This window comes from Taeniopygia guttata, chromosome Z (genome assembly GCF_048771995.1).
Source record: "Taeniopygia guttata chromosome Z, bTaeGut7.mat, whole genome shotgun sequence".
Classification (NCBI taxonomy): domain Eukaryota; kingdom Metazoa; phylum Chordata; class Aves; order Passeriformes; family Estrildidae; genus Taeniopygia; species Taeniopygia guttata.
Window position 1 is genome coordinate 8,323,177 of NC_133063.1, and position 26,512 is coordinate 8,349,688.

General features: G+C 42.6%; 1 protein-coding gene across 6 annotated transcripts in view; it reads left to right on the top strand.

The window, feature by feature from the left end:
- The window catches only part of PIGG (phosphatidylinositol glycan anchor biosynthesis class G (EMM blood group)), an 81,106-nt gene extending 55,036 nt beyond the window's left edge, over positions 1-26,070 (top strand). For 3 of the 6 annotated variants that reach the window (XM_030258731.4, XM_072922746.1, XM_072922747.1), the window contains one exon: positions 24,414-26,070. In XM_030258731.4, the coding sequence (XP_030114591.4) occupies positions 24,414-24,639 (226 nt within the window). In that variant the 3' untranslated portion in view covers positions 24,640-26,070. The remainder of the gene's footprint in view (positions 1-24,413) is intronic. The other 3 variants (XR_012053243.1, XR_004365789.3, XR_003957188.4) reach the window with 3 other exon arrangements.
- The last annotated feature ends 442 nt before the right edge of the window (positions 26,071-26,512 follow it).

Genomic DNA, 26,512 nt, shown 5'->3' on the forward strand with positions numbered 1-26,512 from the left:
AAAGTGTCTCTGTAAAGGCAAAGGACAGTCAAAACATTTTCCACCAAACCCTTCAATATTTTATACAAGTAGTTATTAATTCTTCTGTTTAAATGCATTTTTTCTTACTTAGGTTAGCAAAACCTAAAAAAAGAAAAAGGTGCAAGCTGAAAAAATGTGGACATCTAAGAATATGTGCTGCTGCATTCTCTAAAATTGTAATACTTGTTATCTGTTGTACTGTAGCAGTCTCATTCTCTAAATAAATAAATACAGAGGTTATCTACTTCTTTGTTGATATGCATGGAAATCTGGAAGTGATTGGCTAAAACTGGGTTGGGGTTTTATTGCCATGAGCTGGAAAAGTACCCTGCTCACTTATGTTTTTCCTGAGATGCTGTCATTGTAGAGATGGCTGAAGATTTCTCTTGGACTTTGTTACTGCTCTGTGATGGGTACCTTTTCATTCATTCCTTTTTCATGTTGTCAAGACACAGACTTTTCCTATGAGGCTTCCTCCAGGCAGCCATGACTCTCTGTATTGAAAAGTATATTCTAATTGGCAAGTGATCCATCAAAGTAGGGTTGCTTCTGTTATAAACAAATAACAAGTTACTTCAAATCCATTTGCAAAATAAATGTCATCCTTTTGCTCCATGAATCAGTTTTAGGAGCTGAAGGACCTTCTATGTAAATATTAAGGAAAATTGTGTGCACAGAATTTATGAATACACAGATTTGGGGTAGGTTAGGTTATTTTTGCTTTCTATAGATAAAATTTAAGTTGTAAATATCAGTTCTAAAATCTATTCAGATTAGAATAGATTTAGATTTAGAACTTAAAATAATAGATTTAGAACTTAAAATATTATGATTCAATTTTTGGTAGAGTTAGGATATCCAACATGAGGTTCGCTTTCTACTAATGACTGATGACTAATTGAGAACTTGTCCTCCAGTGTGCTAGCTACTGCCCAAATCATTGAGACTTATTTACTTGGCTTTTAAGTGGTCTTACTGATGTTCTTTAGTGCAGTTGCTATGAGATTTGTTCTCATCAACAGAACTGCAGTCCTAGGTAGAGACACTTTGAGTAACATCAGCTATACTGTTTAATTGAAATAGTCTACCACTTTTTCTTTGTGGGTAATACTAAATTGAAAGGGTTCTGAAATGCTTTTTATTTCTGCCCAATCTCTGATTTCAGGTTGTCATGGTTACATTGTCTTCTTCCTCTTGTTCTTCTGGTTTTCATGAGACTTTTGCTCAAGAGCATGTAACTGAATTGACAGTTCTCATTGCATCTTTAGACCTACAACTACCTACAGTGCATGTATGTAGTACCACTTTTTTGCTGTACAAAAGGGTGCAGTATTTCTTCTTTATTTTTGTTTGGAACCTCCATGTTGTGCGAAAGTATTTTTCTGCCATCCTGTATGGTTAGATTTCCCAAAGCTGCTTGCACAAAAGAGTTCATTAAATGTTGATACATGCAAAGTTTATTGAATATATTAAGACAATCAGTATTAACTATGTTGGACATGAGTAACCTAAGGGCAGTTTTGTGTTCCAATGGTAAGCATGCAGAGTATCCTCAGAGAATAATTACAGTCTAGTCAGAAACTGTTAGCAGGATTCTAAAAGGGCTTGAAAAGCTGAAAAGATCATAATGAAAGGTTGGTTAAGTTTTGTGTCTGTAAATAAACTTAGGGCAGTCCTTCCTATTGAAACTGAACTATGCTTACTGAAACTTAACAGGGGAAAACTAACTTTCCTCAAAGTTGCAGGATAATAGGTGGTCATGCAGTATATTACTTTCAAAAAACACATCATTCTTTAGTAAGCAGAATTTTTGTAAGCTTGTGTGGAATGGATTAGGATTTTCTACACTGCCATGTAAGAAAATTTTGATTAGTCAACTCCGCTGATAGTAGATGAAGAGCTGTGAAGCTCGGTGCTGCTATAAAATGAAGTTTCATTTTCTCATGTGCCTTCTTGACGTCTCTGACTCAGTGACCTTCATTGTATCTTGCTTGCTATCTCTACTCTTGTTCCTTTCTATCCCTTTCTTTAGCTTGTTTGGTATCTTCCCTATCCCTCTCTTGTTATCTGCTTGCCACCACCACACCACCCCACCCCAAACTTCCCTTCTTCTTGGACACACTTTGCACCTGTTTTTCATACTTTTTCTCACTTGCATGTGCATCATATCTCTCCCTCTCACACCTGCATCAAGATAAGACTGCTACGTGCAGACTGAGGAGAGAGACCAAGATGGAAAGCATAGAATTACAAGAGTAAATATTTATTTATGCATATGAGGTGTCCCAGTCAAACTGAGGCACCTGCATGTGGCTTAACACCTCTGTTCATTCTCCTTTCTCCCCGTGTCAGTCTCTCTCTTTGTCTGGTGCTACATCTGTATTCTCTGTGCGCCCCTCCCTTTTGCTGTCCTACCCTGTCAGTCACTTACCCTTCTTGTGCAGTGGCCTCTCATGGCTGTGCTTTCATCACCCCTTGTATTTGGGCTTTCCTCCTCTTTTACATGCAGACTTTTCCCACTTGCCACATGTGTTTGGTTCCTGCCTCATGTGCATGTGCTTCCTGTCCTGGCTATGCTTTCCTCTCTCATGGGCTTCCCCACTCTCATGCTCTCCTCCTCAGTACCCTCCTGTCACTCTCATGGTTCTGCCCCTGCAAGCATGCTTCTTCCTGTTTTGTGCTTCTGCATGAACTCTCCTCCTCACGCACTTCCTCACTCACACATCATGGCTCACTGACTCCCCATCATGGATTTTCCCCTTCTCTCATACTCACTTTTTCCATCTCCCAGTCATGCTTATTCCTTCTCACATACTTGTTCTTCCTGCGCTGTGTGCTCTTTACAACTTCTCTCACACGCTTCTCCCCTTCTCTCACATACCTTTCTCCCTCTCTCTTGCCTGTTTTCCTCACCTTTATGTTCTTCCCCCGCTTGGCACAATTCTCTCCTCGTTTGAGTGGACCCATCTTGCAGCTCCCCCCTTTGCATGCTTCCCCTGCTCACGCATGCAACTCTCATTGCTCATGCACTGTATCCCTCTTGCAAGCATGCAAATGTTCTCCCTCTCTCATTTGAATGTGCTTTGTTTTTCTCTTGCTTTCTTGTGCATGTTTGGTCTCTTGTGTCTTTCTCGTGTGCATCCTTATGTCTCTTGTTTTTCCTTTTTGTGTCTTCCATTCCCTTTTGTAGCTTTTCTCCTTTATTGCATGTTTTCCCATGTGTCACAGATTTTCCAGCTCTCACATGCACTCAGATACTTTCAAATGCAAATTGCTTGCACTCCTCTTCTCTGTCCCATGTTAAATCTTTTTCCTGGAGCCTCATCTTCTCTCCCACCCCTCTTCTTTCACATGCCTTTTTCTTTAGGACTTCCCTCCCTCTTTCTCTTTGTCTTTTACTTTCTCCTTTGTATGCTTTCCAGTCTCTTGACAGACATACTTTCTTGCACGCACTATGCCGCTCTTAAGCTTGCAGTGTCTCACTTGTGCTTTCTTCTTCCCACTTGTTCTCTGTCCTTCCCATCTCTATAGTTTTCCTTCTAAATCTTTAGAACTTCCTCCAGCCATACTCTGATTTTGGCTTGTCTTGAAGCCTGGACAAAAGGAGGCTTTCTACACTTACCAGAAAGAAGTTTTTACTAGGTGGGGGTCAATCTCTACTCCCAAGTAGCAAGTCATAGGATAAAAGGAAGTGGCTTCAAGCTGAGCTAGAGGAAGTTTAGATAGGATGTTAAGAAAAAGTTTCCTCACTGAAATGATTATCAAGCATTGGAACAGGCTACCCAGGGAAGTAGCTGGGTCACCCTCCCTAGTGATATTTAGATATGCAGATATGGCACTTTGGGACATGGTTTAGGTGTGGACTTGACAGTGCTGGGTTCATGGTTGTACTTAAAGATCTTAAAAGTCTTTTCCAACCTAAATGATTCTGTATGTTTTTTGCATTAATGTTCCCTCTCATGCTTTCCCTGCTATCCAATTCTTACTTTCTCCTGTGTGTTTTGCCTTTCCTGCCTTTCACCTGAATATTTGGCTGTGCCTCTCTCATGTGCCTTTTTTTTTCTTGTAACTCTGAACTTCCCTTTCTTACTCTGTTATTTTGTTCTTTTGCCTTGACCTTTGCTTCCACTTGCATGTTTCTTCTCGCACTCATTTTCCCTCCCTTGTACACTTCACCTCTTATGTATGTTTCATTCCCTTCTGCATGTTGTCATCTTTACACACATTGCCTTCTCTCTTACATACTTTGTCTTTCATGTGAGCTTTATCTGTCACATGCTTTGCTGTTCCCACATCTGTGCTTTATCTCTTGTGCCATGAGCTTTGCCTTTCTCTCTTTTTCTTGCTTTCTTCCTCTCTCTCCTCAGTGTTTTGTGCTCATGCTTTGCCTCCTGTGCATGTACACTTTGTCTCTGGTGTGTGTGCTTTGCACTCTGTTTCCTGCATATGCATTTTGTGGATTTGTCTTTCGTACTTTGCAGTTGATTTAGACATTTTACTCTCCAAGTCTCTCTTATAGTGTCTAACATTCTTCTCTGTCATGCATTTCCATCTTTCAGTTTTTCTCTCCTTGCACTTTGTCTCATGACAGCTTTCTGTCTCTCACTATCCCCCTTGTGTCACTTGCTGTCTCATTCTTTGCCTCACTGTACTTCTCTCTTCTGCTCGCTATTTGCCTTCTCAGTCACAGCCCCCAACCATTCCTCTCCCTCCTGAACTTTCCATCTCACTCTACATCTCTTTTTGCCTCCCTCTTCCCTATCAGTCTGTGTCTCTTTGACCTCTGTCCTTCTCTTCCTTCATCTCTTCTGCTCTGTCTCCTATCTTTCTGCCTCCATGAGACAGGCTTTTCGTCTCTCATTTGTATCTCTGCCTTGCAGCTTTTCTTGTCTTCCAGACATGTTTTGCCTCTCACTCACTTTGCTTCTTGCATAATGCTTTTTCCTATGCTTGCCATTTTACACTCTCCCTTGCTTTGCCTGTTTCACTTTCTCCATTCCTCATGTGCTTTCCTACCTCTATGACACATTCTTGCATGCACTTTCCCGTTCCTTCATGCTTTCATCCCCTCTCTTGTTTCCCTGCACTGCTTGCTGTTTCTTGATCTTGGCATCCCACTGCCTTCCTTTCTCTATCCATCTGTCTTTTGGGCTTTTTCTTTGTCTTAGATGTGTTTTCTCTCCCTCCCCTCCTCACAAATTACATCCCAGTCTCACTCTTACTTTTCTTCTCTTTTTGTAGCTTCTGCCTTTATCTCTGCTTGTCTTAGGCTTTCTCTGGACACCTCTCTGCCTTCTACTTGTCTCTATCCTTCCCTGTTTTTCCTCTTAGCAGTGTGCTTTTTTCAGTCAATTCCCTCTTACCTCTCAACTTTCGCCTCCCTTTTGGCCATGTTGTTCCCTTCCCAAAGAAACTGTCTCCTTTTTGTAGTTGTGCTTTCACTTCCATTCTGATCAGCCTTCTTTTTCACAGACCCCTCCCCTCTCCTACAACCTCAAACACATCTGCTTTCTCTCACGTAGATTACCTATCACACACGTTGCTTCTCTCTTGGTTTGCTTTTCCCTTGTGTTTTTGTGAATGTTCATGCTCTTGTATGTTTCTTTTCTGTTTTTCTGTGTTCCTCACTTTTTCTCCCTGCTGTCATCCCATTGACTTCTCTTTCTCATGCTCTCACTTTCCCTATGTATTTTTCTCTCTTCTGTCTCCAAATTCTCCTTCTTTCTGTGTGTGCTTTCCTTCTCTCTCTGATGGATTTTTCCTCTTCCTCTAACATGTTCCTGCTTTTGCAGTTTTCCTCTTTTACTTGCACCTTCACACTTGTGCTTTCTTGTTTTTGTGCTATTCCTTACTATCTATTGTTGTCCCTCTCTCATATTTCCCTTTTTTCTCTCTTTCCCTTTCATCTTTCTCATTCCCTTTCCCACATCCCATGCCCTTCCTACTCACCTTGTTTTGCTTTATTGTCTGTCTTCAACTGTCTTGTCCCCCTGCCTCCTTTTACCTCTCTCTCAAACTGTCTTTGCCTGTGACTCACATGCCACTTCATCACTGAGAATTTTCTGCTTTCTTGTGTGCACTCTCATGCCTGTGGCTTCTTGTTTGTCCTGTGTTCACTTTTCCATTCTCGGCTGCTGACTTCCTCCTTCTCTTGCTTACTCTCTCCTGAGCTTTCCATTTCTCTCAGGCATGTTTTCCCTCTCTTTTTGGATATGCTTTGCCATTCCATTGGACGTACTTTCCCACTCTCGGGTAAGCTTTCCTGCTTGATTGTGCTTTTCTTCTCTGTCTTGTTTTCCTCATCTCCCTGATGCACACCCACTCACTAGCACTCCCTCTAGCATGCTTATTTTCTCATGGTTTCCCATTTTCTTCCTCTCTTGCATGTTTTCTCTCTTCCATGCACACATTCCTTCCTTCCTTCCATAGCTCACCTTTCCTTGTACTTTTGCTCCCTTTCACCTTTCCACCTCTTCTGCTGTACCTCTCCCCGACACACATACCCTTGACATCATTTTATCTCATAGATGGTTCACTTCTCTCTCAACATTCTCTTTCTGAATGTTGTGTCATCGTGGTATGTACATGTGTGTATCCCTATGCACTTTCCTTCTCTTGACCCCCTTCCCTTCACTTGTCTTCTCTCTTGGACACACTCTTCCCCCCACCACTTTCCTGGTTTTTGCATTTATCTTTCTTGCTCTGCTTCACTTTCCCTCTCCCTCTTTTTCTCTGCTGGTCAGTCTTAGGTTTTTCTCATCCCTTGCATACTCTTCCATTTCAGAAACATGTTTTTTGTTGCCCTCATTTATACTCTTAGTCTCATGCCTTCCCCTCTCTTTGGTTCATTATCATTCCTTTACTGCACAGCATGCCCCCCACTATCCCTGTCTCTTGGATGCATTGTCACTTTCTGGCACACTCTTCAACACTCTCTTTTGCTTTGCTTTGGTATCTCATGTGCTTTGATTCTCTCCTATGTTTCTTTTTCTCTTGTTTCCTTCTCACTCTTTTGCATATTCATTCTCGATATTGCATTCCTAGCCTTTTTCCTCATGTTGCATGCTTTCTCCCTATTACACGATTTCCATATCTCCTGGTTTCAGTTTTCCTTTTGTTCTTGCTGCCTGTGCTTTGTAATTTTCCTCCCTTTCTTGCATGAGCCTTTGCTAAGCTTTGCTGTCCACATATCTGTTTGCTTCCCCCCTTCACCCATTCTCTTCCATTTCCCCCCACACTGTTCTCTCTCTCCAGCTTGATTTATTTTCATTTTATTCTTACTTTTCTCATTAACCCCCTCATTTGCTCTCTCTGTCTCTCTGGCTTACCTTTCCACCTGTATAATCTTTCTCCCTGGGATATTTTCTCTCTCTTTCCCATACTTTCCCAAAGTTGTCTACTTTCTTCTCTCTTAGCTTTCCCACTTTCAGGTGCTTTTTTTGGGTCACATCTCTTTGTAGTTTCCCAGCCTTGCATGTGTTTCTTCTTTCTCTTGCCCTTTCTTATTCCTCTCTCTTCCTCTCCCTAACATGCTTTCTATTACACCATCACTTTCTCTCCTGCTAGTACCTTTCCTCCCTCATACTTTGTCTCTCGTGCTTCCCCACCTTCTTTCATGCTATCCCTCTCTCCCCTTCTTTCACTCACCTTCCCCTTTCAACCTCGTGTTTCTTTTGCTTTCCCTCTCTTCCCCCTAACTCTATCAGTCCTCTGATCTTCCCATTTCCCTACTCTGTGTCTTTCTTTACGGTCCTTTTACTCTGTCTAGATGTTTTCCCTGTCACATTCGCTCTCTCACATGGTCTTCCTTATTTACTTTGTTCGCCTCTCTTACACTGCTTCTGACATATCCTTTGTCCCTCTGTCACATGCTTTGCCTCTCTTGAAGTGTTGTTAGTTTCTTTTGCACTTCCCTCTTCCCACTCTTTCTTATCTCTGTCATTCTTTCCTCCCCTTTGGGTGCTTTGCCATCTCAGACACAATTTTCTATTTTGATGTGTGCACTTTCCCTCTTGCTCATACTTGTGATCTCTTGCTCATACTTTCCCTACCCCTGTTGCTTGCTGTCTCTTCACATTCCCATGTCATTTGGGCATGCTTTTCCTCCTTGATGTGCTTGTTCTCCTCTTTCATCACAGATTTCTCTCAAAGGGAGCTGAGCAGGTGGTCCCCTTCCTCTTAGCAGCTATTCAGGTGCAGGGAGGGGCTTCCTTTGGCCATTGGAGGTGCAGAGGTGTGATTAAAAGAAGGCTGTAGGGAGCATGGTGAGCAGCGTTGTGGCACGTGTTTGAGGGAGCAGCATGGCAGTTTGCACAGGCAGGGTTCCAGTCATCCTCCTGTTAGTGGTGTTTTTACTTTGTGTTGGGTGTCGGGTTGGTTGGTTGGTTTTTTGGCTTGTTTCTCAGCAATGGTCTCCAAACAATGCCATAGCTAGTAAAAGTGTGCCAACCCAAACAGAACTCCCCAAGCAGGACTCATCTGCCCAGAGCCTTTCCTGTAGGGAGTGTTTGAGCCTGTCAGTAGTACCAGGGGATGGTGCAGAAGACACCTGCCTGCAGTGTGAACAGGTGAATGATTTCCTCTGTCTGCTGGCCAAGCTTAAGGAGGAAGTCAAAAGACTAAGGAGTGAAAGTAAAAAGGAAATACTGTGGAGTTTCACCCTTCCATCCCTGAGAGAAGCTCACCAGGAGCCAGAGGACACCCGTGCCTCCTACAATCAGGCAGAAGGAGGAGACCTAGTAGATGAAGGAAAATGAAAATGGATCCCTACTTGGGGACTTTCTTCCTGACCCGCATCACCTGCCCAGGTGCCACTTCAGAATAGGTATGAGGCCTGGATCCAGAGGGTCAGCCAGATGATATTGAAGAAAATAATCTGCCCAGAGAGCCTCTAAATGACACTTCATCTGTCAGATGAATCACTACCTCTAGCATTAAAAAGAAAAGAAAGGTAGTCATAGTAGGTGACTCTCTTCTGAGGGGAATAGAGTGCCCCATATATTGACTAAACCCATCCTGCAGGGAGGTCTGCTGCCTCCCTGGGGCCTGGGTATGGGATATCACCAGGAGACTTTCTGGGCTGATTCAGCCCTCTGATTATTACCCACTGCTGATACTCCAGGCTGGCAGTGATGAGATTGAAAAGAGGAGTGTCAGGGCAATTAAAAGGGACTTCAGGGGTCTGGGTTGAGTGGTTGATGGGGCAGGAGCACAGGTTGTGTTCTGCTCAGTCCCTTCAGTGGCAGGGATGAATGATGAAAGGAACAGTAGAACCTACATTATCACCAACAGGCTGGTGGCATCAGCAGAATTTTTGGTTGTTTGATCGTGGGGCACTTTTACAGCACATGGCCTCCATCTATCTGTTAAGGACAAAAGCCCATTAATTGGTGGGACTCATTTAGAGGGCTTTAAACTAGATTCAGAGGGGGAAGGAGATGCAGCTAGGCTCTCCAGAAACAAGCCCATGGGTGGTAAGCCTGAGTCAGAGGTGAAATCAGCAACCCAGTTGAAGTTCATGTACACGAATACATTCAGCACGGGTAACAAACAAGAGGAACTAGAAGCCATGGTACTGCAGGAAAGCTATGACTTTTTTGCCATCACAGAAATGTGGTGGATGACTCACATAACTGGAGAGCTGCACTGGATGGCAACAAGCTCTTCGGAAGAGACAGGAAAGGGAGAAGGAGTAGAAGGGGGTGGCTCTGTATACTAGGGGAGCTCTTGATACCACAGAACTTGAGATTAATATGGTTGAGTGCCTGTGGTTGAGAATCAAGGGGAAGGCCAACAAGGCTGGCATCCTAGTGGGAGCCTGTTATAAACCACCTAACCAGAATGGAGAGGTGGATGAACTATTTGATAAACAGCTGGAAAATATTTCACAATTACCAGCTCCTGTTCTTGTAGGTGCCTTTAACCTGCCAGATACCTTCTGGGAACTCAGCAAAGAGTCAGTCTAGGAGGTTCTTAGAGTGTGTGGAGAACAACTTGTCACAGCTGGTAAGCAAGCCTACCAGGGGAGGGACAATGCTAGACCTGCTGTTTGCAAACAGAGAAGGGCTGGTGGGAGATGTGGTGGTTGGAGGCCACCTGGGGCACAGCGATCATGAAATTACAGTTTTCAATAAATATTTGGTAAAACAAGGAGGGGCATCAATAAGACTCCCACACTGGACTTCCAGAGGCCAGACTTTGGCCTATTCAAGAGGCTTACTCATAGAGTTCCTTGGGAAGCAGCCCTTCCCGAGGGGGTCCAGGATGGATGGGCATGCTTCAAAACAGAAATCTTGAGGCACAGGAGCAGGCTGTCCCTGTGTGCCAAAAGATGAGCCCCTGGGGAAGACAACCAGCCTGGGTGAGCAAAGAACTTCTGAAGGAGCTGAGGAAGAGAAACAGGGTGTAACACCTTTGGAAGGAGGTCAGGTATCTCAGGAAGTGTTTAAGGAAGTAATATAGGGAAAAAAATCAGAGAGCCAAAAGCCCAGTTAGAACTCAATCTGGCTGCTTCTGTGAAGGACAATATTTATTTTTTTTAATACATTAATGTCTAAAGGAGATTCAAGGATAATCTTAATTCTCTATTAGATGCAGGAGGGAATTTAGTAACTAAAGATGAGGAAAAGGCAGAGATACTTAACACCTTCTTTGCCTCAGTTTTCAGCAGAAAGATAGGTTGTCTTCCTGGGCTGGTAGATGGGGACAGGGAGCAGAATGGTCCCCCCGTTATCCAGGAGGAGGCCATCAGAGACCTGCTGAGCCACTCAGATGCTCACAAGTCTATGGGCCCAGATGGGCCACCCCAGGGTGATGGGGGAGCTGGCAGATGAGCTTGTGAAGCTGCTCTCCATCATTTACCAGCAGTCCTGGCTCGCTGGGGAGGTCCCAGATGACTGGAAGCTGGCCAGTGTGATGCCTATCCACAAAAAGGGCAGGAAGGAAGATCCAGGACACTGCAGACCTGTCAGCCTGACATCAGTGCCTGGCAGGATTATGGCACAGATCATCTTGAGTGTTGTCACATGGCACCCACAGGATGGCCCAGCATGGATTTAGGAGGGGCAGGTCCTGCCTGAACAGCCTGATCTCCTTTTATAACCAGGTAACCCACCTGATGGATGAGGGGAAGGCTGTGGATGTTGTCTGCCTGGCCTTCAGCAATGCCTTTGACACCATCTCCCTGTAGGACTCTCCTGGAAAAGCTGCAGCCCATGGCTTGGACAGGAGCACTCTGTGCTGGGTTAGGAACTGGCTGCAGGGCCAGACCCAGAGAGTGGAGGTGAATTGTGTCACATCCACTTGGTGGGCAGTCACCAGTGGTGTCCCTCAGGAGTCTGTGCTGGGGCCAGTCCTGTTTAATATCTTCACTGTTGATCTGGATGAGTGGATCGAGTCCACCATCAGTAAATTGCAGATGACACCAAGCTGGGAGCGAGTATTGATCTGTTAGAGGTAGGAGGGCTCTGCAGAGGGACTTGGACTGGCTGGATAGGTGGGCCAAGTCCAGTGCATGAGGTTTAACAAGTCTAAGTGCCAGGTCCTAGACTTTAGTCACAACAAGCCCCTGCAGCACCACAGGCTGGGGACAGAGTGGCTGGACAGTGGCCGGGCAGAAAGGGACCTGGGGTTGCTGGTCAACAGGTGATTGAACATGAGCCAGCAGTGTGCCCTGGGGGCCAAGAAGGCAAATGGCCCCTGGCCTGTATCAGGAACAGTGTGGCCAGGGCAGTGATTCTTCCCCTGTACTGGTTAGGCCTCTCCTCTAGTGCTGTGCCCAGTTCTGGCCCCTCAGTTTGGGAAGGACGTTGAGATGCTGAAACGTGTCCAGAGGAGGGCAACAAGGATGGTGAATGGTCTGGGTCACAAGCCCTGTGAGGTAACTGGGGGTGTTTAGTCTGGAAAAAAGGAGGCTCAGGGAAGACCTTACCACTCTCTACAACTGCCTGAAAGGTTTTTGTAAACAGGTGGGGTCAGTCTCTTCTCCCCAGCAACAACTGAGAGAACAAGAGGACACAGCCCTAAGCTGTGCCAGATAAGGTGTCAGAATATTCTTCAGTAAAAGAGTAACTGGGCACTGGAACCGTCTGCCCAGGGAGGTGGTGAAGTTGTCCTCCCTGGACATGTTTAAAAGAAGCCTGAGCATGGCACTCAGTGCCATGATTTAGGTCATAAGATGGTGTTAGCTCATATGTTGGACTTGATGACCTCATAGTCTTTTCCAACCTGAATCAATTCTGTGATTCTGTAATTCTCCCTAGTATCCTTCTCTTTTCCTTTTGTTACCCCTTTCTCTTTGGCTCTGTCATTTGCCTCTTCTACTTTTTTTTCTCACACTTGCCCTTTCACAGGCTTCCCACACCCTTTTCCTCTCTCTGTGTCCTTTACCCATGTGTGGTGCACCTTGTGCCTGTCTGTCTCAACAGCCTCCCTCTCACATACATCCTCCTCATTCTCATGTGTTTCCTCTCTCACATGGATTCTGCCTGTCATGCTTACATTATCTCTCATGTGTGCTTTTCCTTGCTTGCTGCTATCATTCTCTGGCACTTCCCTCTCTCACGTGTATTACTTCATTTCCATGTCTTTCTCCCTCTCCTGCATGCTTTCTGTCTCACAAAATTACCCTTCCTGTTTGCACTTTCAATGCCACTTGTGCTTTCTGTCTTGTCTAATGTCATTGTTCCTTCACTCTTGCTGTCACTATCCCTTTGTCTTGCTCCCTCTCTTTTTTTCCAGCCTTCCCTCTGTCCTCATTCCCTCTTTCTTAGTGTCCTCAGTTCCCCCTTACCTCTCTCTAACTCCCACCCTCTCTGTCACTTGCCTTGTCTTTCTCACACACTTTCTCAGCAGTGTATGATTTGCTTCCCTCTCACATGCCATGCCTCTCTCTGTCATGTGCTTCCCCTGAACTTTTCATGATTTACTGATGTCATGTTCTGCTCATCTCGCACTTTCTCACACCCCTTCCGCATCTTCACCTCATCCATATTCTCTCTGTCACACACATCTTCCCTCATGCTGCCATTCAGTTTTATTGTCTGTCTGGCATGTGGTTTTTGTCTTGGACATGCACTTTGTGCTCACTCTCTAATGCTTTGCTTCCCTTGCATACTTTTTCTTTCCCGTCTGCTGTACTGTTTCCTTTTTTTATCTTGTGTCAAGTCTTTCTCTCTCACTAACCTCCTGTCTTGCGCTTTCCTCCTTTCTTACATTATTCCTCTTGGATTTCCCTCTTGCTTATGCTTCCAGCCTCTGGAAGCATAATACTTTTCCCCTCTAGCTTGCTCCCTCCCTCTCTATTGCTCTCTGTCCTTGTCCCACTTGCTGCCCTTCACACTTCTTCTAGCTTTACATCTCTCACAGTATGTCTGTCATATGCCCTTACTGCTGTCCTTGATGTTCATGTCCTGTCTCTTGAGTGTGCATTTTCTCTCTCTTGGAGGCACTTTGACCCCTGCCCTTGCTTTCTATCTCTTGCTTGCATGCCTTCACTCATTTGTGTGTGTGATCTTTCTCTTGCACACCCTTGCCCTCTGTCCCTTTGTTCTTCTGCTGCCCCTCTTTCTTGCTTTGCTGTACAAAGCACACAGTTCTCCTCTCCTGTGCTTGTACTTCCTCTCTTGCTCCTACTGTCAATTTCCGGTGCTCCTTTGCTCTCTCTCTCTCTCTCTCTCTCTCTCTCTCTCTCTCTCTCTCATGCTGCCCCTTTTCATCTTTTATTATCTCTTTTGCTTTCCCTTCTCCCTCCTTTCTCTTTCTCTTGTTTTCCTTCCCTCTTGCACATGATTTCTTGTTTTTCTCCATATTCCCCACACTCTTCCCTCTGTCATGCTCTCTCACTTTGCCACCTTGTAGTTTTCTCCCTTGCATGCTTCATGTCACTCACTTGCACTTTAGCCCCACCACATGCTGTCACTCTTGGTTGTACTTCTTGCACGTCTCTCACTCAGTAGCACTCCTCTCACTGTCTACTTGCTAGTTGCCTCTCTTTGCATTTCTCTCCTCCCTAATTTAATTCATCTTGCTGCCCCCTCACTTTCCCTCCAAAATTCACCCTAACACTCCCTCTCTTGCTTCCTTCTTGCCTCTCACACACCTTGGCACTCACTGGCATACACAGGTTCTGTCACTCCTACATGCTCCTTCCCCATCAGTCTGTCTCTCCTGGAGTCTTTCCCACTCCCTTCATCCCTCTCTGGACATCCCTTCCCTCCCACCCAGTGTACCTTTGGCTCCCCCTGTCAGATGTCTTTCACCTTCTTACCCTTTTACTTTTTTGTACACTTCCCTCTATCACTTTCTTGCTTGCTTTCTCACACTTGTGTCACAGGGCTTCCCTTTCTACCATGCTTGTCTTTGCTCCTGCTCTTCTGCATATGCACTTCCCTATCCCCATGGCACTCCTTACATTTTTTCCTTTTCTTGTGGGTTGTCTCACATATTTTGTTTCTATTTTTTATTTCATTGTCTTTAATGCTTCCTCTTGACCACATTTAGTTTCAGTTGAATAGGATCCCAGTCTCTCTTGCTTGTACTTTTCTGAAAATTTCATGCACACTGCATTTTCTTACCCAGGCCTTCACTTTCTCTTTCACTTCCCCTCTTCTGTTTTGCTCATGTTTTCTGTCTCACTTTCACACATTCCCTGTTTATTTTTTATGCTTTCCTTTTAGTTAAAGCTTTCAATTCCTAGAATTCTCTCTTATGTCTTTACTTTGTTGCATGTGGTTTTTCTTTGGTCTCCTGCAGTTTTCCTTGCTTGCCCTTGTACACTTTTCTCTCTTGTGAATGCTCTTCACCCTCTTTGTCTCATACTCTATTGTTGATTTCCTCATCTTTCAAGTTTCTACTTGCTTGCATGCTTTCCTTCTCTCTGTATAGCATGTCCCCCTTATTCTGCATGTATTTTTCCTTTCAGGTACACTTTCCCCATCTCACAGCCTTACAATTCCTCTCTATTGCTTTTACTTTCCCTCTCTTGGGCACAGTTTCCCTCCCTTACGCAGCCATTTTCCTCCCTTCCTGTGCTGTCTTGGAAACTTTACAACTCATTTGTGTACTTTCCTGTTCTGTCACATGCTTGTAATTCCACATGAATATTCCTAATAAAATTATCTTCTATGTAAATTGTCTCTCATTTCGCCCTGCCTTTCCCCTCTCTGACACTTTTTCATTCTTTCTATTGCACCTTTCCTCTCTCTTGTGCACACACTCTCTCACTTTCCCTCTGGCTTCCCTATCCAAAGACACATTCAGTGTGTGTCCCTGGTACGCTTTCCCTCCTTTTCCCTGTTGTTTTTCATCTTTCTCTCATACTTCTCATATTTCTGTCATGTACTTTCTCTTCCTCAATTTCTCGTTCTATCATGTGTATTCCTTCTCTGATGGGATCTTTCACTTTCCCATACACACTTTACTTCTTGTTTGCTCAAGTGTCCCTTGTCTCTACTGTGAATATTTATCACTTTTACACACTCTTGGTCCCTCTCAATCAATATCTGTCCCTTTCCCTTTCCCTTTCCCTTTCCCTTTCCCTTTCCCTTTCCCTTTCCCTTTCCCTTTCCCTTTCCCTTTCCCTTTCCCTTTCCCTTTCCCTTTCCCTTTCCCTTTCCCTTTCCCTTTCCCTTTCCCCTCCTTCCTGGAGTCCTTCCTTCCTACCCCTGCCTTCCACCCTCCTTCCCCCCCTACTCAAAAGTGCAGATTAACATCTACAATCTTCTGAAAGTTATGTCTGTTTACACTGTCTGTATCAGAGCCATTACAATTACAGTATCATCAAAATTAGGGCATGAAAAATCCTGTGCTGATTTGTCCATCTTCTCAACTAGGGTCCAAAGAGGAGGAGGGTCTGCAGATACTAATCAAGGTATCTTCATAAAAAATCAGATTGATCTTGCAATTTCCTCCTTCCCAAGATGAAACCATTTTTGTTCACTGTCCCTTTTACACTTAATGGTATTAGCCATGTCTCATCCTCTCATCCTTTGCAGAGGTTTTAGGGTATAGGTTTAAAGATCATGCTGTCATCCTATTTTTTTTTCCAGAGAAAGCATGTGAGGCTCTGCAGTCTTTATCCTGATGCAGAGTATTGCTCTTAAAAGTAATTTGCACAAAGCTGAATTGATAAGAAATCCATCACTCCTATAAACTTGCCAAAGTAAAAAGTGTATATGACACTTGGGCTTAGTAAGAGTATCCCTGTGTAGTCCCAGAAGACATCTCATTGCACCACAAAAAATAAAGTCTCTGCAGAAGAATATGCTGTACATTGTACTAGAAAAAGCTGTGAAGAAAGTTGAGAGCAATATTTTGATACAGTGCATGAACACACAGTTCACTGAAGAAATTATTCCATCACTCCTTTCTCTTCAGTACTTTGCATATTCCTTCCTCTTTATTCTGAAACAGATTGGAGCATAGTACCATCTTGGTTTCCTCTCTTAAATTAGCAAGAGCTGTGTGATGATGTTAGACTCTGAGTGGTTTGTGCTGCTCCTCAAGCAGAAGCAGAGTCATTCAGAAGAACACTACTGGAAGGAGTGGGTCATATTTGTAGAGTTTTGCTTATGTACCTCTTTATTGTACCTCTTATACCTCTTTACCTCTACCTCTTACACCTCTTTATTGTAGCAATGTTTCTAGATGTAAACTGTACTTTTGCTGGTATTAGCCTAGTCCTCCTATTCGTACAAGTTTTTTCCATTTCCACCATAGTTTTCTGTTCTCCTCTGTTCCATGGCCAACATAACTGTTTGGTTCTGGTAGCTGTGGAGAGGACGGTACATGACATACTGTCATTCTGCATTTATCTAAGATTTTTCTATCTTCTTTTCTCACACCTTTTCCTGAAGTTAACAAATTCTTCTTGAATGTGTATGTTACTGGGATGGCAAGAGTAATTTGAGGAGAGAACTGTTATTTTATTTAAGTCACAAGTTTAAAAATAGTTACTGTAGTGAAAAAATACAAGAAAGAATTGACTCTTCCTTCAGTGCAAAACAGTGAGCATTGCTTTGCAGAACCACGGAACACCCCAAGTTGGAGATGCCCTTAAAAGATCATCTGGTTCTACCTTTTCTGGGAAGAGGAGCCTCCATGAAATCATTGAGCATGCTGTCCAGTCTTGTCTTGAAAATTTGCACGTGTTGGGGACTCTACCAGATCCCTGGCAAGATTGTATGTGTGATTGATTGTTCTCACTATAGATCGTGTCTTTTTTATACTGAGATGAACTCTCTCCCAGTACTACTCGCACCCAATGCCCTGTATTTTCTCCATGTACCACCTGGTGAGGAGAGCACCTCCATCCTTTGTTGCCATCTTGAAATAATTAAATACAGGAATGCTGTGATGAAGTCTCCGTGGAGAAGAGACTTAACTTCTGCTGTCATATGTTGTAGAGCTCTTTCATGCTCTCCAGTCCTTCTTTAGAGCCCCTCCAGCCTGTCCATGTCTTTTTGGGAGGATGGGGAACCAGAACTGAACATACTAGAGATGTGGCCTGACAAGCACTCAGTATACTGAGTTGGGATAATCACATCTCTCCCTGCTAGTAATGCCCCTGAGGATGCAGACCAGGCCATGCTTTAACTGTTGCTGCAGCACTGCTCAGCTGATTCATGTTTAGCACCCCCAGGTCCCTTTTGGCAGCAGTTTCCCAGCCACATGCATCCTGACCTGGGTGCAGGACTTTGCGCTTGTCTTTGTTAAACTTCATATAGGTCTTAATAGCCTGATCAAATCTCTCTGTAAGACAGCTCTCCCTTCTACTGTGTCCACCTCAATGCCCAGTTTAGTGCCAACAGCACATTAGTGCAGGTGCTTTCAATCCTACATCTAGACTATTTATGAAAATGTTGAGCAGTTTGGGGCTAAGTAATATTCACTGTAGGACCCTACTTGTGACTGGCTGCCACACTGAGTAAAAAACACAGATCACCACCCATTCTGGCCTTGCTGACCAGTTTCCTATCCATACTTAAATAAATTGTGCTTTACCTTTCTAGAAATGCCTTGTGTCACTGTCTATGTGTCTTGTTAGACTGGTATATTTTAACATGTTACACTTGAATTTAATTTAATAACTTGGGCACTAAGAGTCTGTGGTAAATTTCTTCAGATCCCATCTGTCAATAACAATTGTTGGATGCAATTTCTCTTTAGGCCTTTAGCTGAGGTCATGAAGAATAGCTGTTTGTTTACAAAGGTGAGCAGGAAGGCCTATAAATCAACCTATAAATTTCCTTGTTATTTCTTGCACGTATGACGCCAGTGTAAAATGCTTCAGATTTTTTTCCTACTGGAAACCTTATGAACTGTTCAGTGAATTTTGGAGGAATAGTCACAGAAACTGAGTGATGCTTGGCTTTGAAACAGCTTATGTTTTGTGTTTTGCTTGTTAAGATGGTTTGGTTATACCTTGCAGCAATAAAATCTGAGACAGTGTCAACAAGAATAGGCTAGTTTGGTTTAGAGGGTTTTTTTTGTTTGGTTTGTTTTTTTTTTTAGGCTTTTTGTTTGTTTTGGTTTGGTTTTTTGGGGGTTATTTTGTGTATGTGTCTTTGTTTTGGGTTCTTTGTGTGTGTGTCGTTTTTTGGTTTGGTTTTTTTTTTTTTTTTTTGCTTGTTTTGCTGACACAAACCTTACAGCACAACTGATTATGCCAGCAGTGAGTACAGGGAAAAACATTGATACAATTCTATTTTTCGTATTCTTGATTCTAAAATTAAGAGAACTGAAGTTTCAAGTTCTAATAGCATTTTACTGCTAAGTCTTTGTGAGAACCTGCTGAACACTGTACTACAATCCACATGTGCTACAGTCCCCTGTAACTTACTGCCGCAGACACAACCTTGCTCAGGTACCTTCTCTGCCTTTCTTACTGAGAAAAAGAATGCAGAGCACAGAGAAAAATTAGTCATTCCCAAGTTCCATCCTTTCCATGGCAGCAGAATGCACTTTACAGCCCTTTTATCTTGCTGGCAACCACCATTTTTAACATCTATCCATTGATAGGTTGTGGTGACAAAAAATGTGACTTCATAGAATTGAAAATGTTGTTCTGATTGGTAGTTTCTACCAGAGTTAATAATGTAAATTTCCAGAGGACTCTTAGTTCCTTTGGAACTGCTAAAAATAGAAAGTGTTTTTCCATGACAATGCAGGATTGTGTTCTGTAATCTACTATTTTAGATGTATAATCTAAAATAGTATTGTAGAATTATACTAAGTGAGAATGGGACATGTGGGAGAGATGTAGCAAATTTGTTCTTGCTGCTGAACTGATTGATACTTGCTTAGATCAGAGAAAATTCTTACACATTGCAAATACCCGAAGGTGTTGGAGAAATTTGGAGTGTTGCAATTTGTTTCTGAGTGCAACTCTTCATTAGTATATTTGAGGCAGATGAGCAAAATTCCAAGTCTCTTTCAGAGGGCATTAAACAGGGAGATCTTTGAAACTGCAGAATGCCTAGGAAGAGAAGCACCACTTAATACTGTAGAAGATGTTAATACAGTAAAAATTGCCTTCAAACAGGCAAATTCAGTATGTCCAATAGGAGATAACTTAGGCAGTGATGTTTACCTAGAAAAGAGGGGGGGTGTGGAAGGGCAGAAAGGCTAGAGATAAACACTAGAGGCATTGAAAGGATTTAGCACATTCATACTGAAACCCTCCAGAATGACCCTCCTCTTCCAGCCCTAGAAGAGTGACAATACTAGGGTATTCCACCCTTACATGCTTATATATTTCCAAACTGTTTATTTGGTGTGGTGTGTTTGAAAAAGGGTTGGAACACTGTAAACACTGTAAAGTGTATTTTAAAATTCCTTGTGGATGCATTTGTAGGGCTGTCTATGGAGATTTTTTTTGCTTGATTTTTAAGCTACAAAACTTGTTGCCACCAGCTGTGAAGTATTCTCTATAACTAGGAGACATGTTTTCACAATAAAATAGTGGTTTGATTTTTTTTTTTTAGTTTTGTGGTGGCTTTTTATTGGTTTTTTTTGTTTGTTTGGTTTTTGGTTTTGGTTTTTTTTTTTGCATTGTAGTTTTTTTAATTTTGCAAGCCTTGAATTACTCAGCGGCACCTTAGAGATGGATTGCGAGGTGAAAAATTTGTTGATGAGACATCTACTATTAGGGTTTAGGATATCCAAAGTAGTGGTAAACCTATTAATATAACAGTTTCTTGAGCATATTTTACTATGTATTAAATATTTTCCATGAAAAGAGACGATTTGTGCTGAAAGCCAGTATGTTTTCCAGACCATACTTAATGTTTGCATTCTACTTACAGAATGTTTAGTGATTTTAATCTGTAGTGTTCTTTGCTTCAGAACTCTCCAAAAACATTGTTTTTTCCTGGATCTCACATGAAGTTTGAATATGCTTTGTCATGTGAAACACATATGGATCTCTCTTTCAAGTCCCCATAAACTAACTTCCTACATGAGCTGATTATTAGAAGCTCAGTATTCCTTTTTCTTAGTCCTGCATTGTGCAGAGGCCTTAGTAGTGAGCTGTTTTTGTCAGAACATGGAGGTACTTTATATCTGTCTGTGCTCATCTCCTTTAAATAATGAAAGGTACTAATTGCTGAAGAGATTATTCAGTGTGGATAAGTTACAGATTGATACTTTAGATATGTCCTGTAGTCTTCCATTACTTTAATTGAAACAGCACTGAGAATTTGCAATATTATTCATTACTGGCTGGTCCAGATCATAAACATGAGGATACATGAGTGGCATCTCACAGCCAGCTTTCTCTGTTCCTCTGGTGAATTCATTTGGAGTAACTCAGAAACCAGTGGAACTAGCTGGATTGTCATGATCATGTTACCAGCAGCTGCCTGATCCCGGGATGCTGCTTTCCTTGTGGCCTGGTGTCATGGTTTGACGCTGGCACAATGCCAGCGCCCCATGAAAATACAACCTACCAATCAAATGCTGTGAAATGTGATCAAGAACAGAGCAAAGCAGGCCAAACTTAATAAAAAAGGAAAAACTTTATTACATTACTACTAATACTACTATAAAAGGAAAAGAAAGGAAAGAAAAAAAAAAACACACGAAATTCGAATTGAAAACCTTCCAAAACATTCCTCCTCCCACCACCCAACTCCACCAAACCACAGCGAGACCCATTTGGATCCTTAATCAAGTTTTCACCCTTCAATATAATCAATACTGAGTCCATCGGGGAAGAGAGGAGTCCTCCTTGCACCACAGACCCCCAGGAAACACAACTGCCACCTCTTGTGTTTCCAATGTCACACATGGCACCGCCCAGACACACTGGCCAGTGTGACACTCTCCTCTCCATGTCACAGTGCTCTCACCACCGGGCATGGACAGAGACTGCTTATAGGGCCCCTTTAAGGATGCTTTGCCAAGGACCACCAGGAACAACAGTCCAGTATCACAATTCGGGACTAGAGTCCCCCCCATTTTCCCCTGGGGCCGAGGGTCCGAGGACAGAGATCTCCTTCTCTTCTTCTCTGAAGATGGAGGGCATCCTCACACCCTCCTCAGCTCTCTCTGTCCATTCCTGAACTGGTAGTTGCTGAAGAAGGTCTCTTGGCTCACCAATGCATCCCCCTAAAATGCAGTCCCTCTTGAAAGAAGGAGTGGTTCAGTCTATGGTAAACAAGCAGAGTCCAGCCAAAAGCCACTCCATCATCTCCCCCCAACCTTCTTCTCTGAACATCTGAGGTCCCCAGGCTGTCTCTCTTTCCTTCAAATGGAGGAGGAGTAATATTTCATAAAGCCTTCATCTCACAGGAAAGGGTTAAAATTCCCAGACTCCCCGGACGGCTGAAATCTCAGCCCAGGACTCCGTCTCCCATCTCCCATGATGGGCATCTTCCCCCCCCTTCTCCTTCTCCTCCGCCGGCAAACTCCCAGGTGTCTGCTGGCTCTCTATCTCTTTTCCCTCTAGCTTAGGGGAGGGGGAACAAAGACATCCCAGATGTTCTCCACCCTTCCATCCACAGGAGCTGGCCCAGCTCGGTTCCGATCCTTCACCCCCTGGCCTACCTCTGCAGCCGCATGGCTCCTGTCCCTCACCCAGCCCGGGCTGGGGGGGGAAGAAGTCCGTACCTTGCGATGACCGGAACCAAAGAAGAGTGAGTCCTCCTGGGAATTCCGCTTTTAACCCCTCTGTGTTCTCAGAGGCGTGTCCACCTTCAATTGGTCACCCCAAGTGTCAGTATCCAAACCTGACCCCTGACTGTGACCTCTTCCTTCAAAAAAAAATTCTCTTCCTGTGTCAAACCATGACACCTGGAGATGCTGTGTGCACTGTGTCTGTAGAGTGAGGAGAAGGAGCACACAAAGGCATTACTATCAGCTGTTTGAATTTAGTCCCTGGCTGAAGGAAGAGGAAAGAATGATGATGTGCTTGAAGAGCTAAGTTGTTGCCTTAGCATCAGGCCAAGTAGGTCTAACTGCAGTGCTCTGTCCGCAGCGATCCATGTGTGAATGCTTTCACCAGCTCTGAGATAAACCAATTATTCTGCTGTTGAATCCCACTTACAGTTTAACTTTGTGGATACAGTGTGCTTTTGCTGCCTTATCTAAATTGCACCACTGCATTATGCAGTAGAACTGTCCAAGTTTTCCCTCTGAAGGTCTGTGTTATCTTAAGAGGTAAAGTGAGTGCTGAGAGCTTTTATAAGTGGAAAACAGTTAGCTCTTTTTATGATACCAGAATACAGAAAGAATGGTATCATTGGCCTGGGGATTCATCTATATGGTCTATGAAGTGCATTTTTTAACTGTCCATTTCCTCTGTTTATTCAGTGGTCTTCTGATAATTACAAATACTATTTTTGCTACCAATACTGTTTTAACTCATGTCCGCATGAAAACAACTAAGAGTGAGTGTACTGCACTTTGTTTAATCCTTGTCAACAAAATCAGTTATTAAACATAAAGCTGGTTATTTACACAAGCTCACTGAAGACTAAGATAGTTATGCAGAAACAGGGAGCAGTCTAGTTCACTCCCAAGTCTCAGTTTTCTTGGCTAAGAAGCAAAGGAAATAGTTTCTTGTGAACTGAATGTATGTTTTTAAGTCACTCATGCCTGCTGTTCTTGATTTTAAAACTCTGCTTTCATGATCTATTCTTCCTTCTACTGAAAGCCTTGGGAATTTAGATTTTGACTTCACTGGAAACCAGGGCTGATTCCAAGTTATTTTTATTTAAAGAATAAGAAGTTTAATGGTTTATGTAAAATACTGCATTCTGTAGCTTACTTAGTCATAAGTGACTAATTAACATCTTGCAGAAGTGCTAGCCATGTTAAATTTTTATTACTTGGAACAAGATTTGAATTAAAAACTGGGAGGAGCAGAACAGATTCTCAGATCAGGATTTTGCTGTAAAACATTTCCATTCTTTGCCAGTGTGTTCTTTTGGGAACCACTTATGTAAAATATTTTGGTGGGGAGAGGAAAATGTTTGCTTATTATTCTGGTGAAATAGTTTTTTCCTTCCTTTTGTCTGAAGGGGTAAACATGTGAATTTAGTGTGAATTAATCTCAGCAGATGTATTTTGGGGAAATTGGACAGTGGCCAACCCAGCATTGCTTAGAGTTAATGCCTCAGGAGAGAGAGGACAATCAAAGTGCAGAAAATCTTTTCATTTCCATTTTCATCTGACTCTTATCACCCACCAAAATACATCCATGTGGCAGATATGGACTATGTAGTTTACACGGGGCAGACATTTCTTGGGGTGCAGTGGACCCAGCTGAGCTAAGCAGCTGGGACAGGAATGCAAGGTATCACTCCTATGAGCCTAAGAATATGATATTCTTTGGATAATGTTATGTTAATTAGCTTTGTGAAGTTTTCCAATAGCACAGTTTTTTATGTTGTTTTGTACAGTGGTGCTGGCTGTGGGCAGCAGTGCACTCTGACAACTTTTATGCTCTTTACAAGGGGGCACAGGCTCTGTCTGATTGTTGAACAGGTTAGGAAGCTTTGTGGGTACTGTTATCCTCCCTTCCTCCTGCCATTCAGGCTCTGTGGAACGGCACTGTAAGGCCAACAGGAGACAAAACAGTCCTGCAACTGCTTAATGGAAACTTTGGCAATTAGAATACAATAATTTAAAGTACAGAACAACCTAAATGTGAACTACTGGGTGCCTTTATGGCAATAGCAGTTGCTATGCTTGCACCTGACATTCACAGCATATATAGAGGTGACAAGAACAAATTTTATTGGTTCATCATTGCACTAACAATCAGTTTTCTAAAACAAAGTGGAGATCTCTGAACACTCCTTGTATTGTGAAATAATGCTAAAGAGGGGAGGAAATCTTAGGTGTCTATTCTGAGTTTGCCTTAGAATGAACTCATGTGTTTGTGTTCCCAGGAATTCTGCAGCAGTGGGTCACGGCTGCTTCTGCTACGCTCTGATGCGTTCAATTCCAGTTGCCATCTACGTTGTTTTGGTGACAGGTCTGCGCTACCACCTGTTCATATGGAGTGTCTTCTCTCCAAAGCTCCTGTACGAGGGAGTTCATGTCTTCATCACAGCTGCTGTCTGCCTGTTCTTCACAGCAATGGATCAGAACCACGCTTACAAGGTGCAGGACTGAAAATAGGTGTGCGGTATGTGGTTCTGCATTGCACCGTCCAGTGTGCCACTGGAATTGAGGAAGGAGAATACCAGCTTTAAATTGTTGTGAAGATTTTGAAGAGTAAATTGTTAAATGAGTTGGTTTTTCTAGTCAAGATCAGGCTTGTGTTACAACTGAGTTTGCTTTAAAAATGTTGAATTGAAATAAACTGTTTTCTCATGGATACCTTTTGTTCTACAGCTGTCATTATAGCACTTCCCAAATGACTGAATTTGGTGTTATTACATGTTTTGGATTTAAAAATATACATCCTGATATGAGTACAGACCAGTGCCTCATGGACACAGAAAGAATCTTGTGTGCATACATTTTGTTTTACTTTCTTAGACCACAGAATCCTAAAAATGTGCAGGATTTCTAGGTACTGTTCACAAGATTCTGACTCCATTAGCTTCAGGGGGGTTTTGTGTTTGTTTTCTTTCTGGTGGATATATTGAAATTTTTATTGTACAAACATCCCAGGTAAGAGATTTTGTTCGTTTTGCATAGGCAGCAAGCATTTCTGTTTAAAAGCAGCATTTTCTTTGTAAGGTGAGTTCCATCATTATTTGCAATGGATTTCAATCTGCACTTCAGACCCTGAATAAGAAACACTTACTGTCTAACAAAGTAATGAATCTTTTATGGAGTCCAGTCACTGCTAAAATGTTGTTTCTTCTTATCAATGTATAAATGACAGATCAGGTCAGTGCAGCTGGGCTGAACATTTGATCATGTTTTCCACACATGGGTAGAGAGTTGTGAGTAGTGAACAGGAAAACAGTTTAATGGATTAAATTACCAGAAGAATAAAATGTGTAAGAGGTGTGCATCACCTTTGCAGCTTGCATCACCATCCCCTAGTGACCTGTCTAGCCATCTCACTTGAATGTGCTGTAATTAATTTCTAACAATGTTGTTTTCCTTGCTTCTGTCAAGAAGATACATGTTAATGACTTTACTGACTATCAGTATTCAAGTGGGGTATTTTTGCCTCTTAGTTTTATCCATCTTAGTGGCTAATATGAGTTAGTCTAAATATATTTGAAGTGTATCAGAAGAGAAGCATACAGAGACCTTTTAACTTTTGTTACAAATATGGAAAAATAAAACTTTCAGAACCGATATAGCTGACAGCACAGTTAAAATCACTGATGAACTTTTTGTCTCACGTTACAGATAATGCAGATCTCAAAATGTAGGCCTTAGTTTTTGTACATTAATAATAGGCCATCTTGATTACTCCTAATGAAATACTTTTTCAGCTATAAAACAACTGAAATTTTCAATACACTGGCAGCATATTGCTCTTTACCTGGAGGAGAGAGTACTGGATCTTAATGTCATTTACTGTGACCTGCTGGAAGATTAAAAATTAAATACTTCTAATAAATCACTTTTTCCTACCAATTATGGTTATTTAAAACAGCTTATATTTGTCAATGTGCATCTACCATTTTCACAGTTCTCAACATTTTTTTGGTTACCTGCTGGCTAGCAGCTGTGTTGGCATTATCAACATATTCTCTGTTTACTTACATTGTTAATTCATAAGCAGTCCTCCCTAAAATTCATACAGAGTATGTTTATAGAGACATTTGAGTCCGAGAGAAAGGGTGCTAATAAAGAGATGGAAGGGATAGAGCAGAAGTCTCTTCTGGTGTACAGAATCCTAAAACAATGTGGGATAACATTTACAAGGTATTTTATTCTTCCTTCTGTTGTTTTTTTGTTTGTTTGTTTGTTTTTTGCTTCTAGTGTATCTCTTTTACTATTTCTTTTATCAAATAGTGGAATTTAAGCTATTGTGTGTGTGTGTGTTAAGATTGCATTTTTTCACATTACTTAGTTA